This window comes from Globicephala melas, chromosome 1 (assembly GCF_963455315.2).
Source record: "Globicephala melas chromosome 1, mGloMel1.2, whole genome shotgun sequence".
Taxonomy (NCBI): Eukaryota; Metazoa; Chordata; class Mammalia; order Artiodactyla; family Delphinidae; genus Globicephala; species Globicephala melas.
Genome location: NC_083314.1, coordinates 73,497,152 through 73,511,909, shown reverse-complemented (window position 1 = coordinate 73,511,909; position 14,758 = coordinate 73,497,152). Strand labels below are relative to the sequence as shown.

General features: G+C 36.6%; 2 protein-coding genes across 2 annotated transcripts; one reads left to right on the top strand and one right to left on the bottom strand.

Moving 5' to 3' along the window:
* Window positions 1–268: 268 nt before the first annotated feature.
* Window positions 269–1,045, top strand: LOC115844673 (olfactory receptor 10R2-like). The gene is given in 3 exon segments (XM_070045070.1): window positions 269–448; window positions 451–788; window positions 790–1,045. Coding segments are annotated over 3 exon segments (774 nt in total).
* Window positions 1,046–13,074: 12,029 nt separating this feature from the next.
* On the bottom strand, window positions 13,075–14,019 carry LOC115844558 (olfactory receptor 10K2). The gene has a single exon (XM_030841788.1). The coding sequence runs from the start codon at window positions 14,017–14,019 to the stop codon at window positions 13,075–13,077; it is 945 nt and encodes a 314-aa protein (XP_030697648.1).
* Window positions 14,020–14,758: the final 739 nt, after the last annotated feature.

The following is a 14,758-nucleotide window of genomic DNA, read 5'->3' as shown; positions in this document are numbered from 1 at the left end:
ATTATTTGGGTGTGACTATGTAATCACAGTATTCTTAAAAGTGGAAGACAGAATCAGAGTTGGGGAAAGATATACAACTTTCCTGGCTTTGAAGAAGGCGGAGGGGGATTATGAACCAGAAGCTGCTAGAAACTGGTAGAGGCAAGATCTTTCCAACACCTGAAGAAAGACATATGAGCCTGCATACCCTGCATATAGATTCCTGTATCCATGTACCTGAATGCATTTACTTCCCTTTTCTTTACAGGTCTTGGGAGAGAACCTCACCATGGTCACTGAGTTCCTGTTGCTGTGTTCTTCAAGCCTTGGTGAAATTCAGCTTGTCTTCTTTGCGGTTTTCCTTTTTCTGTACCTAGTCATTCTCAGTGGCAATGTCACTATTGTTAGTGTCATCCTCCTGGAAAAAAGCCTCCACACACCAATGTACTTCTTCTTCAGAATTCTCTCAACATCAGAGAGATGCTATACACCTTTGTCGTCTTACCCAAGATGTTCATCAATCTCCTTTCTGTGGCCAAGACAACCTCCTTCACCTGTTGTGCCATCCAAATGTTCTTCTTCCTTGGTTTTGCTATTACCTACTGCCTGCTATTGGGAGTGATGGGCTATGATCATTATGCTGCCATTTGTCAACCTCTGCATTACCCTATCCTTATGAGTTGACAGGTGTGTGGAAAATTGGGAGCCACCTGTGGGATTGGTGGGTTCTTGGCCTCACTAACAGTAGTGTATTTAGTTTTCAGCCTTCCTTTCTGTAGTGCCAACAAAGTCAACCATTATTTCTGTGACAGTCATTCATCTGGCTTGCACAAATACAGATGTTCATGAGTTTGTCATATTCATCTGTGGGGTTCTTGTACTTGTGGTCCCATTTTTATTCATCTGTGTTTCTTATATCTGCATTTTGAGGACTATCCTGAAGAGTCCCTCTGCTGAAGGCAGACAGAAAGCCTTTTCCACCCATGCCTCTCACCTCACTGTTGTTATTATTCACTGTGGTTTTGCTTCCTACATCTACCTGAGACCAACAGCAAACTATGTGTAATGGTGACATACACTTTTATCACTCCATTATTAAACCCCATGGTATACAGTCTCAGAAACAAGGATGTCCAAGTTGCTATTAGAAAAGTGTTGGGGAAGAAATGATCCCTAAAATTATTTAATTGAAATATTATATTTCAGATTCTGTAAAAAACATAGTTCTTCTACTATAAAGAATGTACTTCCAGGGCTTCCCTGGTGGCGCAGTGGTTGAGAGTCCGCCTGCCGATGCAGGGGACGCGGGTTCGTGCCCCGGTCTGGGAAGATCCCACATGCCGCAGAGAGGCTAGGCCCGTGAGCCATGGCCGCTGAGCCTGCGCGTCCAGAGGCTGTGCTCTGCAACGGGAGAGGCCACAACAGTGAGAGGCCTGCGTAACGCAAAAAAAAAAAAAAAAAAAAAAAAAAAAGAATGTACTTCCACATCTTTTTAACTGAACATTTTTATTTTTTGAGAGTAGTTGGCACATTTTCATCTCTCAGCTTTTGTACCTCAATTGCAATACAGAAAAGCTCACATTAGTGTCACTTATGTGACACTAATGTCTGCTTTTCCTCTAGAATAAGATGTTATTATGAGGTTTATTGGTAAATATTGAGTTTGGAATGTTATTGTTTGTAAAAATAGTCAAATAGTTGGCCTGACCAGTGTTATGACCATAGTTAATCATCTTAATCACTCTAGTCCACATATTACAACAGAGAGTATTTTGAAAGCAATATCCAAACATGAAATTATCCTCATGAACATGAGTGGGAGAAGACTTGCTTACAATTTAAGGAGTTTACAGAATATCTAAACCCATTCATAGACCCAATTCATGATAGTCCTTGCCTCATGGCCAATCTTATCTAAATCGCTTCACTCTATTTTTACCATTTAATCATTTCTTTTCTACTTTTGACATTTTGTTATAATGTTCCTTTTTACCTGTTTGAGAAATTATTTATATCATCCTGTCACAGATTTTATGTTTTATAATTTGAAAATAATGACAGGATACATTAATTGACATTTTGCATCTACCCACTAGATTTTCTTCCTGGATGTAAATGTCCCTTCAATGGTGAATTTCACAAAAACTCACCATGGGGTAAAAAGATATTCTATTCTGGTTAGGACAGCACATACAATTAACTAGAGTAGTTCTGTTTTATTACGTCACATGCATTAAAAAAATTAAGAGGTGCAATCTAAAGTTTCTGAATATAGAGTATGTAGACATGAGGAAATTAAATTCTATACTGCAGGAACTTGTAGTAGTTAAATAGAAAGCTCCAGAAACAGACTTTACACTTAATGCCTTGATCAACTTTCATAAAAAGTGGCTGAGTTTTGTGTCCAGCACTAGTGCTTGGACTATTTTCTACAGCAGCCTGATGCTAAAGTGCTTTTTAAAATTTTTTGTGTATCCTACTTTGTAGGTCTAATTTTCTATTATCCTCTTCACGTGTGGGCCCACTGAATAACTTTTTAATTTAGCTCTTATCTTTTTTTTAGTGTTTCTATAGTGAACAGCCTTAGAAGAGAGTGATATTGTTATTCTTTGGAGACAAGTGTGCTTATTGCCTATTCCCTATGTCAAAGCAAAAATGGTGCCAGACTGTGTTAAACAGGCAAGGAAAGCTTTCTTCAAGGTTATTTTAGTAAAGGAGAAAGACTATAACTAAGTCTGAACTTGGCAACTCTGACATCATTAGATGCATGGATAAAGAAGATATGATACATATATACAATGGAATATTACTCAGCCATGAAAAAGAACAAAAGAAGGCCATTTGCAGCAATATGGATGAACCTAGAGATTGTCATACTGAGTGAAGTATGTCAGACACAGAAAGACAAATATCATACGTATATGTATAACTGATTCACTTTGCTGTACAGCAGAAATTAACACAACATTGTAAATCAACTATACTCCAATAAAAATCAATTAAAAAAAAAGTTAGGCTTTCAAGAATGTACACATTTGTTTGCATACACAGAAACATCTTTTTCTCTCTATAATTCTAAAACTATCCATGTTTAAAACAATAAATTACTGTTTACCGAAACTTGCTAAGTGTTAGGCACTATTTTAGTTACAGGATACATTAGTAAACAAAAATAAAAAATCCTGCCTTCATGGAGCTTCTATTCTACTGCAGAGACATAAAACCTAAACGATAAGCAGGATATATTAGTAAATTTTATGTTAGAAGATTATGTGTGCTATGGGAAAAAAGTGGAGCAAGGTAAAAAGCAGAGGTGTTGGGGGTGATGATTTTAAATAGAGTGTCCAAGAAGACCTCTTTAAGAAGGGGCCATTCAAGCAAATACATGAAAGAGGTGAGGAAGAACATTATGGACGCATAAATTGTCCCTCCTTTTTGTCACCTTTTATGAGTTAAAATTCAGTATTCATCCATGAACAAGAGTACCTCTCAGGGAGTTGGGGTATCCAGTATCATACACCAAAGTATCCAGGAGGAGTTTTTCCCACCTGTGCATTGGATAACGGGTAGATAAACCTTTTTATGTGTTATGGAAATGGCAGATGTCTGTGAACTGGCTTCAGCCCATCTTCATTGCAGTAGGGGAGCACCTGCAAAGTGTTGACTTGGACATACACCCATGGGTAAAAGAGGCTTTGTAGAAGTCCTGGTTTACAGAGGAGAGATACCAGCGAGCAAAAAACAAAAACAAACACAAAACAGGTGTATTGGACAGTGTAAGAAGAAATTTGTCAGTGCCACCTGTCCCCCAAGGTTGTACAGCTTGGGAATGAACTAGCTGACAACAACCTCTCCTGAGGGAAAAGGGAGAGAAATGACTGAGTGTCCAGGTTCCCCAGCTGTGAGGGATGCTGCTGGAGAAAACTTTCTCTGTCCCAGAGTACCCAGGGTACAGGCAAGACTTTCATGACTGGGTAGGGAGAGGAGATCAGGAAAATACAAGAGAGCATTTAAGGGATGTGGTTTCTGTTGACTGTGTTCAAGACTGTAGCAGCAAGTCCACCCACAAGCTGCTGGGGAAACCTCACTTGAGGATCCCCACAACTGGCCCATGAGCACCCCAATACCCCAAGTGTCAAGCCCAAATCTCCCCCAGCTCTTCAGCCAGCTCCTTGTGAATGTTCCTGAAGTGTCTGTGAGAGTAACCTAAGGTAGACAGGGAGGGCAAACAGAAAACAGAAGAGCGTCTATGAACAAGGGAGAAAGCACAAAGTTGAGCTACAGCACCACCTTCAGGAAAATAAAAGAGAAGTTTCCAATATCTGATCTGACGTGTTGTAAGATCAAGAGAAGACATACAAACTTAAGAATTCTGCTACATAAAAAGAAATGAAATATTCATACAAGCTGTAACATTGGACGAACCTTGAAAGCATACTAAGTGAAAAAACCAGTCATGTAGGACTACATCATATATGATTCCATTTATATGACATGTCCAGAACAGGCAAATCTATATAGATGGAAAGTAGGTTAGTAATTGCCTAAGAATGAGGGTGGGGTGGGAAGATTGGGCATGTTGGCTAAAGGTGTGGATTAACTTCTTAGGCTAATAAAATGTTCTAAAATTGATTGTAGTGATGGATGTGTAACTATGTGAGTATTCTAAAAGCCATTTAATTGGACTCTTTACATGGTTGGCATATATGGTACATGAATTATGTCTCAATAAAGCTGTTAAAAGAAGAATTCTGCTACAAGAGGGAACATGGAGGAGGTGTATCCATGCAATGTCAGGAAAGCCCAGGGTATAAGTAGGACCAACAAAAAGTATCTTCCACCTGAAGATGGCTAGTAAGGAATGGGGAAGGTGACAGCTACTTCAAATGAGAAAGTAGCGATGTAAATCTTCAAGATATGCAATGAACCAAGGAAACATGACATGATCAAATGATCACAATAATCCTCTACTAAGTGAACCCAAAGACACAGAGATATGTGATTTGCCCAATAAATAATTCAAAGTAACTTATTTGAAGAAACTTAATGAGCTAAAAGAAAACACACAAAGACAACTCAACAAAATCAAGAGAACAATACAGAAACGAAATGAGAAATTTAACGAAGAGATATGTCATTAAAAAAAGAGAGTCGTACAGAAATTCTGGTACTTAGGAATTTAATGAATAAAATTAAAATGCAGTAAAGAACATCAACAGCAGAGTAGACCAAACAGAAGATGGACTCAGTGAGTTAGAGAATAGGAACTTTGAAATAACTCAGAGAACAAAGGAAAATGTATGAAAATAGCAAAGAAAGCCTATGTGATCTAATGGACATCATCAAAAGAACAAACCTCAAAATCATCGGATTTCTAGAAAGAGAAGACAGGGGAAGAGGACAGAAAGTTCATCTGAAGAAATAATAGTTGAGACCTTCTCAAACCTTGGGAGAGACTTGGACACCCAAGTTCAGGAAGCTAATACATTACCCCATTATTTCAATTCAGAATGATCTTCTCCAAGACACATTATAGTAAACTTTCAAAAATCAAAAACAAAGAGAGAATACTAAAAGCCGCAAAAAAATAAAGATTGCAACCTACAAAATAACCCCCATTAGGCTATCAGCAGATTCCTCAGCAGAAAAGTTACAGGCCAGGAGACAGTAGAATGATATATTCAAAGTGCTGAATTAAGAAAAAAAGCCAGCCAAGAGTACTCTATCTGGCAAAGTTATTCTTCAGAAACAAAGGAGAAATAAAGATTTTTCTAAATAAACAAAAGGTGGGGGAGTTCATCAATCACCACTAGACCTGCCTTACAAAAAAATGTTGAAATGCTGAAAGGAGTTCTTTAAGCTGAAATGAAAGGGTGATGATTAGTAATATGAAAATACATGAAAATATACAACACACTGGAAAAAGTAAATATCTAGTCAGATTTAGAAATTTTGAATTTTGTAATATGATATTGTGTTAACTATTCAACTGTAGTATAAAAGTTAAAGAAGAGAATTAGAATGAGTATAACTACTATAATTTCTTCATGAATGCAAAATATAAAAAGGGTTAATTTTGACATTAAAAACTTAAAAGAGAGGGACTAAAAGAATGGAGGTTTTTATACAATCAAAGGTATGTTGCTATCAGTGTAAGAAAGAAAACACAGTTTTAAAAATGGGTAAAGGATTTAAATAGTCTCTAAAGAATACATGCAAATCTCTAATAAGCACAGGAAAAAATGGTCAACAGTATTAGTCGCTGGGGAAATACTAATCAAAACCATTACATACAACTTCACATCTACTAGGATGGCAATACTACTACTACTACTAATAATAATAATGCAGAAAATACTAAGTGTTGGCAAGGAAATGGAGAAATTGGGACTCATACATTTCTGGTGGGAATGTAAATTAGTGCAGCTGCTGTGAACAACAATTTGATAGTTCCTCAAAAAGTTACAAATAGAATTACAATATGATCTAGTATTTCCACTCCTATGTGCATGCTCAAGAGAATTAAATACATATGTTTACCCAAAAACTTGTACATGATTCTTCACAGAAGCATCACACATAATAACTAAAAAGTGGGAACTACCCAAATGTCAACTGTTGATGGATGGATAAATAAATCTGGTATACCTATGCAATGAAATATTATTCAGCCATTAAAAGGCATGAAGCCCTGATACATGTTACAACATAGATGACCCTTATGCTAGGTAAAAAGAACCATATGCAAAAGACCACATATAATATGATTCCATTTGTATAAAATGTTTAGGATAGGCAAATCTATAGAGACAGAAAGTAGAGTAGAGGTTGCTGGGGGAAGAGGAGATGACTGCTAAAGCATATGGGGTTTCTTTTCAGGCTAATGAAATGTTCTGGAATTAGACAGTGGTGATGGCTGTCCAATTCTGTGAATATACTAAAATCCATTGAATCAACATTTTAAAATAGTAAATATTGTAGTATGAGAATTATCTCTTAACTAAAAAAATCAGATCCAACCATGAATATAGACTTGAAAGAGGTTCATAATATACTCTTGCAGAAAAAATAAGTTGCAGAATAATTTAAAGATAGATATCAGATATCTATCTATTTTTCTGTCTACGTATCTATCTATCATGTCTCTCTCTCTAAGTGATGTGTGTTTGTGTGTGCATGTGTATATATTTATAATCAGTCTAACCATAAATAGTGGAAATTCAAGGATAAGAAAGTTGAGGAAGACAGGACATTTCAGAATCTATTTTATATATTCGTACTTTTTATTATTCTGAGGATCATATGTTATTTAGATAGTTTTACATTTATTTTGAAATAACAATATATTTTAATTAAAAAAATGCTAAGCAAACCACTAAGAATCCTGCTGTTAGAACAGAGAGCAAAGGATATTTTTTCACTGCAACTAAATAATAAAAATTTGTTTAATAGAAATGGGGGCTCAGATTCCCCATCCCCCTCCTGCTGACAACCTGCCTTCGCTTCCTGCCCTCAGGCGTGTGAGAGGAGCATGTTTCTTTCCAATAAATACCAATACATCAAAAAAAAAGAAAAGAAATGGGGGTATTTTAAAATGAAGAATTGTGTTACGGGTTGAACTGTGTCCCTCTAAAATTCATATGTTGAAGTCTTAACCACTGGTACCTCAGAATGTGACTGTATTTGAGAATAGGGTTTTTAAAGAGCCAATGAAGTTAAAATTAAGTCATTAGAATGGTCATTAGAGATGACTGACATCTCTACAAGAAGGGGAAATGTTTTTTAAAAGGAGGAAATCTGAACACAGAATTATAGAGAGAAGATGATATGAAGACATAGGCAGAAGATAGCCAAAAACAAGTCAAGGAGAAAGGCCACAGAACAAACCAGGCCTGCTGACATTTTGAATTAGATTTCTAGCTTTCAGACTGTGAAAAAATAAATTTCTGTTGTTTAACTAGCCAGGTCTATGGTACTTTGTTATGGCAGCCTTAGCAAACTAATACAAAACATGTGGTATAAATATGTTTTGCATAATTAGGAACTCTGAGTAGAATGAGATGGCTGGAGAGGCAGATGTGAGGAGAGAGAGATTTGAAGACAGTTCATGGAGGACCTTATGGCCATCCCTAAATGCTTACTTTTGTTGGTTGTAAATTGTGAAGTTTTGAGGAAGAGAGGAATTTGATCTGATATTTTCTTAGGTTGAGATCCATGAGTATGGTCAATTTAGTAGTGGAGAGACTAATAGCAACAGAGATTTTAAGAGCAGATTAGTGACCTAGGAAGATCAATTACTATCAAATAATTATTACACTTGACTGTTTATCTTTCTACTATACATAATACTATACAAAATAGTCTCATCTTTATCTCATTTAAATGAAGACATAGACCAATATAGGAGAAGGCACCAATCTCCTTATTTTACAGATGAGTAGTCTGGGGCCCAAAGTAAGAAAGTAATTTACTCTTAGTAATTTTCTAAGTCACAGAGTAACTTCATGACATAAAAAGGGGCCTCCTTCCTTGCAAATTTTTCCTTTGGATGGCCCCAGGCAGTGTGGGAAGTGAGGGAGAGGCAATAGTGCTGGTTGATTTATGAGGTTATCCACAGAATTGACTTCTATGTCACTGCACAGGGAGAGGGTCATGGTGTCCAGGGGTGTGTGTGACAAGGTATGGGAAATAGTTTTCACCATTGTTGGGGCAATGCTAGTGCCTTAGTCATAGCAGGAAGCAGCAGGGACAGTGGCACCGGACATACCCATGGAGTGAAAATTGAAATGAGCTCTAGGAAAGGGGTAAGAGAGTCAATTCTCTGCCATGTACCTGCAGTGTGATAATAAAATTTTATGTAATCTCTGCTATATTCAGTGTTTATAAATGTAGTAGGGGGCTGAAAGTCCTGACTTAGCTTATCTCAAAAATTTTAAAGAAATTGAATACACACAAAGACACACATACAGAAATATATTCCTCTATATATGTATATAAAGGGGGGTTGGGGGATCATGATTAGTATTTTATTTGAAATTTGAGAATATTTATCATATTATCTAGCAATGGATATTTGAGTGGAATTGATTTGGATTTAAAGATGAAATAAGGACAATTGGTATCGCTACAAAATTGAGACATCCTGTCCTTGTATAAAGTATCTCTATGTTTATTCGTTTTATTCTGTATCCCTTGGAAAAGTTTCCTTACAGCTTCATTTTAATAGGTCTCGACTAGAAATTGTTAAATATATTTCTAAATGTTTTCCAAGGAAAATAAGTAAAATTTCCCATTTTTACAAACACCTTCCTTTGATCTTTTCACACAGTTATGTTGAGGTTCCAAAGGAGCTCATATATCCCAGACCTAACACTTTCCTCTTGATATCTTCATTTGTAGTCTGTTTAGGGATTTACTTTTAAACTTTTCAGAGTCCTATAGACACATATAGGGTTCCTAGTACATCTTTCTACTACCCTGGATCACTCTCTGTAGAGTTCACTTCTACAAATTCCTTCTGAGCTGTTGAACCACTGATTGTTACCAGTGATGTCTTTTTTGGTCTCTTGCCAAACCCAGATAGATACAACATCTGCTCTGCAGTTGTGTTATCAAGTCCCCTGGAATGATTACTGCATTACGATTTTTTTTTAAATTTATTTTTTGATACAAGTTCTTTCCATCTTGCTAATAAAGATTGATCAAGGGAAATGGGCAACTTTCTTGGCTGGGACATAAGGAGTGAAAATGCAAAAACTGAAATTAAGTTCCAAAAGATTTTCCATAGGGAAAAGTGCAAGATGAAGTGAAATGGTTGGAAAATCATCTCAGGAAGTATGGAAGGTTTATTTTTTTGGCAGGAGGAAGTATAGGAAGTTACTTGATGAGTATTGAATGAGTTTCAATTAATGCATGAAAGTTGAGTCAGTGAAGAAAGGACAAGGGATATTTTGCTAGAAGTTGGGGATTTTTAGAGTCTTATTTTTGCAATGAGCTGATCACCTTCTTCCTATTAGTTATATACGGACTGTATTTCTGGTCACTGGGCTCAATGCCTTATTGAGACAAGTACACTTGTGCCACAGTCACATTTTAATTACAAGGATCATAGAAAGAGGATGGCTCTACACATATAAAAGTGTGCATGTGTGCTTTTCTGAGGAATTGTCTTCTCAAATGAAAGATGTCTAGGAGAAACTTGTGCTAGCAGAACTAAGCTAGAACAAGTAGAATTAATGTTTTATTTTATAATGGCTGGTTTTCTGAAAATGTGTGAAACTATTAGTAGCTCATTAAAATCACCAGGAAAGATAAAAGGACAGTCAGGAATTTAGAAAAAATAATGCATTGATTTTTTTTCTCTGAATGTATCTACCCAATCAACCTATCAACTCTTAATCTTTGTGAATGTTGTTTTCTTTTATATCACTGATTAGGAAAACAAAAATCTATGTGTTTTTAATAAACTTTCACTGACTTATATGGAATATATATCCTTGAGGCAGGAGAATCTTTGTGTTTGCTAAGCACAAACTTATTCATCTTTCTCAATGTAAATGTCTCTGTGGAGTTATTTAACTGTTGTCTCTCAGCTGTAATTCACTATTCTCTACTTTATATATAACTTAGGTTGAGATCCTGAAAAGTGCATTTTCTTGAATCATAATTGGTTCATCTGTTCAATGATAAAGAGTGTCTTAGAAAATCAGTCCTAATATCAAGGCCAGCCTGATAGGTTACAAATCCAATTTCAGTGCAACTATATTATATCATGGCCAAGGTCACAGAAATTCCCTAATTCTGCCTTGGTTTAAGCTTTCCTACAGTGTATTCAAAAGATATATATATATATACACACACACACACACACACATATATATATGTATATATATATAGGAGACAATTATGAATGGGAAATAAACATAGCAATTTATTATTATTGGATTTATGCCTGAAACTTAATTTATTTTTGTTTTTTTGTTTATTTTATTGAATTTATGCTGAAACTTAAGTGCAGATTTCTCTGTAAGTTCAGTTGGAATACATGGCCTAGTTGAAGGCTGAAGGGGCTTTGTTTTCTCGCTAAAGCCAACCCCAAATCCAAAGATCTTATCTCTTTCCTGCAAGTTACATAGGACTAAAGAGGGGAGCTAAAATTAACCAAGGGTGTGTGTGTGTGTGTGTGTGTGTGTGAAAAGAGGAAGGAGAGCAAGATGTTTAGTTCTAACCCATGAGCACAGGCCTAAAGCCAAATTAATTCTTTGGTCATGTGAAAAAATAAAAAGGCAGAATAAAATTCCAGAAGGAGAATCATTCTAATATACATAACCTTCTAACAAACACTGATCCTAACCACTTGTGAGTGTTCTGCTGACTCAAAATGATGGTAGCCACAAGTCTTGGAAAAGAACAAAGCAAAAGTTGGGAGTTTTTCTTGTTCCCCCTCCCTCAACACCATATTACATCAGGGTAGGGATTAACTATACCATATAATATAAAGGCCATTTACCTCATACTTATCAGTATATCTTTTCTACAGATGTCACATGGTTTAGCCTACTGTTGAAGATGAATACTTATGCATTTTGAACTCCATCAATTAAGAAAGTCATAGTCTTCACAAAGTGTCATGTGAGAGCATTGCAGGAGCATTAAAAAAGGAAGTGAGTGTTGTGGAATCAGTATTAATTCTACTCAGTAATAGGAAAGACATTTTAATTTTCTAAGTGTCAGTTTTCTCATCTATAAGAAGTAGGTTATAATATACACTTCGAAGGGATGCTCTAAAGTTTAAATATTGTGACATTTTAAAACAGAAGCCCATAAATGTAAATTTGAACAATTAACACATTAAACTGACTCACATTAAGGGTTATCAGTTTATTTCCTTTTCATGAGATGACTTGATAGGCTAGAAGTCTGGGTGAGCAATGGGCCCAAGGAAAAAGAGAAGTTGGTGGCCAAAGAAATTATATTTGTTTTGGTCTCTGTGACCTTCAGGACCCACCCTCAGGAAGTCTCAAGCTTCAGAGAATGGAAGAAATTATATTCTTAGCAGACAAGTTCAGCATTCCACAATAAAAGAGGGTCCATGAATAAAACATCCAGTTCCTTCCTTCTTCCTTCAACCCCTGAAAATATATGTCATTGATGAGGAAACTGATGGAAGAAAAGACTAAGAAATGAAATGATTCAGCCAGAAGACCTTTATTAACAAGTTGATCTTGAAAAAAATATATAAAGCAAGGAAGAAGCTCTCTCCATGGAGCTCCTTGTTTTCTCTCCTTTCTGTAGGAAGGGGAGATAAGTAAAATGTCTAATTCGAATTCTGGCCTGAAATGCACATGACAACTCTGGAGATTCGTGAAACAGAAACTGTTCGCTCTTTACACAGATTTTTCTATTTGGTTACTATTTAATAAAATGGATTTAAGCTTAACCTGCCTTTCTTGACAACTCTGCATGGTTTTAGGTCTTCTCTTTAACCTATGCCCTTGTGAATATCTTTAAGGAATGCTGACCAAATTAGATTTGTACCAATGTATAAAAAAATCAGAAAAAAACCCAGCTCCCAGTAATAGAAACTTAGAGGTGGAAAACTTTTTGCATAATTTTCTTATTTGAACATTAATTAGATATAACTTATGCACCAAAAATTATAACTTTACAAATTTTATCTCATTTAAAAACTGTGATCTGACTATACTGAAAGACTGAGACTCAAGAAGCATCCAGAAAAGGGAGCGATATAGAGACAGGAGAGTTAGGGTTGTACAATATGTTGTAGGATTGGTTTCCATTCTGGCTGAGATTGGGTAATGGTATTTGCCAGAGCCTAGAATTCTGAACATGTAATTGTATTCCTACATCCTAATGTTAGCCATCCATCATTTTTCCATCAATTGAAAAAACTTCAATAGGCAATAATTTATGTGATCATGGCAAGAAGCTATTATTTTTTATTTTTATATTTGGAAATAAATGAGAAATGATTTCTGTTCTTGAACACTGTTCTCAATTGCTTGATCATTTTTGCTCAGGGAATTTTTTCCCACATACTTTATGTTTTATTACTTGAAAAGAGCAGAATCTAGATTAATGTCGCGGCAGAGAAATTGTTCTTCCCACAACTATTTGAAGAGCTGATTTGAACTCTTTATTTCTCAAGCTGTAAATCATAAGATTGAACAATGGAGTTAGGATAGTGTAGGATACTGATATGAGAGCATCCTGGCTTGAGGAGTAGTTGGACTTAGGCCTTAAGTAGATAAAGGAGGCACAGTCATAATGGACAATAACAATAATGAGGTGAGAAGTACAGGTGGAAAAAGCTTTGTACCTGCCTAATGTGGAAGGAAACTGGAGTATAGCAGAGATGATGTGAATATAGGATATCAAAATCAATAACAGGGGGATAACCAGGACCAATGCACAGAGCATGATAATGACAAACTGACTAAAGTGGGTATGGTGGGATGCTACCTTGAGAACAGGAGAAATGTCACAGAAGAAGTGGTGTAGTTGGTTGGAGGAGTGAAAGGGCAGGTGAAATACCAAGGATGTGATGATCTCTGCAATAGTGAAACCACAGAGATAGACAACAGCCACAAGTCCCACACACATCCCATGTCCCATGATCACTGTGTACCGCAGAGGGTTACAGATGGCCACATAGCGATCATAACCCATGGCTGCCAGCAGGAAGGAGTGTGAGCAACCTAGGAAGAGGAAGGAAAACATCTGGATAGAACAGCCCAAGAAGGAGATGGTCTTCTTCTGTGCTAGCAGATCAACCAGCATCTTGGGTACAATGATGAAGGTGTAGCAAGTCTCAGAGCAGGAGAGTCCAGCAAGGAAGAAGTACATAGGGGTGTGGAGGGCTCTGTCCAGCACAATGGTGGAAATGATGACAGCATTGGTGCCCAGGGTGAACATGTAGACGAGCAGGAAGACAACGAAGAGCAGCCGCTGCAGCCCAGCCAGAGATGAGAAGCCGAGGAAGACAAACTCTCTCACCAAGGTCTCATTGACCCACTCCATGGAAGGCAGATCATCAGGAGACAACCTGAGAGAGAAGACAGTGCCAAGAAAACCCCCTGAAAACTAGAAGAATCATTAGAATGATCACTATATTGATCATCATATCACGTGATCTCAGGTTTTGAGTTCTAACTCATTCCTCCTCTTTCCAGTTTTTGTAAGACATGAAGAAGTATCTAAAATTATTCAAAGTGTGCATCCAACTTTGAGTCTCCCCAGTATTTTTAATACCATAGGAAAACTTTCTTGACATTTCCCAGATTTAACTATCTCTTCATCTCCATTCCCAGGATGAGGCTGCTATTAAAATTCTCAGCCTCTCACTCTAAGTTTACTCTGCAAAGCTAGCCCATTCAATTTTATGACCTTCAAATTCTCCCACTTTCCTGCAGCTGCAAAATACAACATCTGAATGCACTACATTTATATATTACCTTATTTATGACTTTATATATAATCTTCAATAGTTTTTCATTATCCCTCTGCTTATACCTAAATGTCTACTCTTAGTTTAATCTCTCCATATTCTAGACCTACATTCTATCCAACTCTTTTTGCCTTACTGCCTGACGTGGATCATTAACTCCACCTTCTTAAATGCTCATTAAGCTGACTCTTGCTTCTGTATATGTATTCTGTTCCCAAATCTGGAAAAAGTTCTCCAAGATGGAATACTTCTACACATCCTCCAATGCCTATCTCAGATTCTTTCTTCCTGCAGACAGAACCACAATCTTTC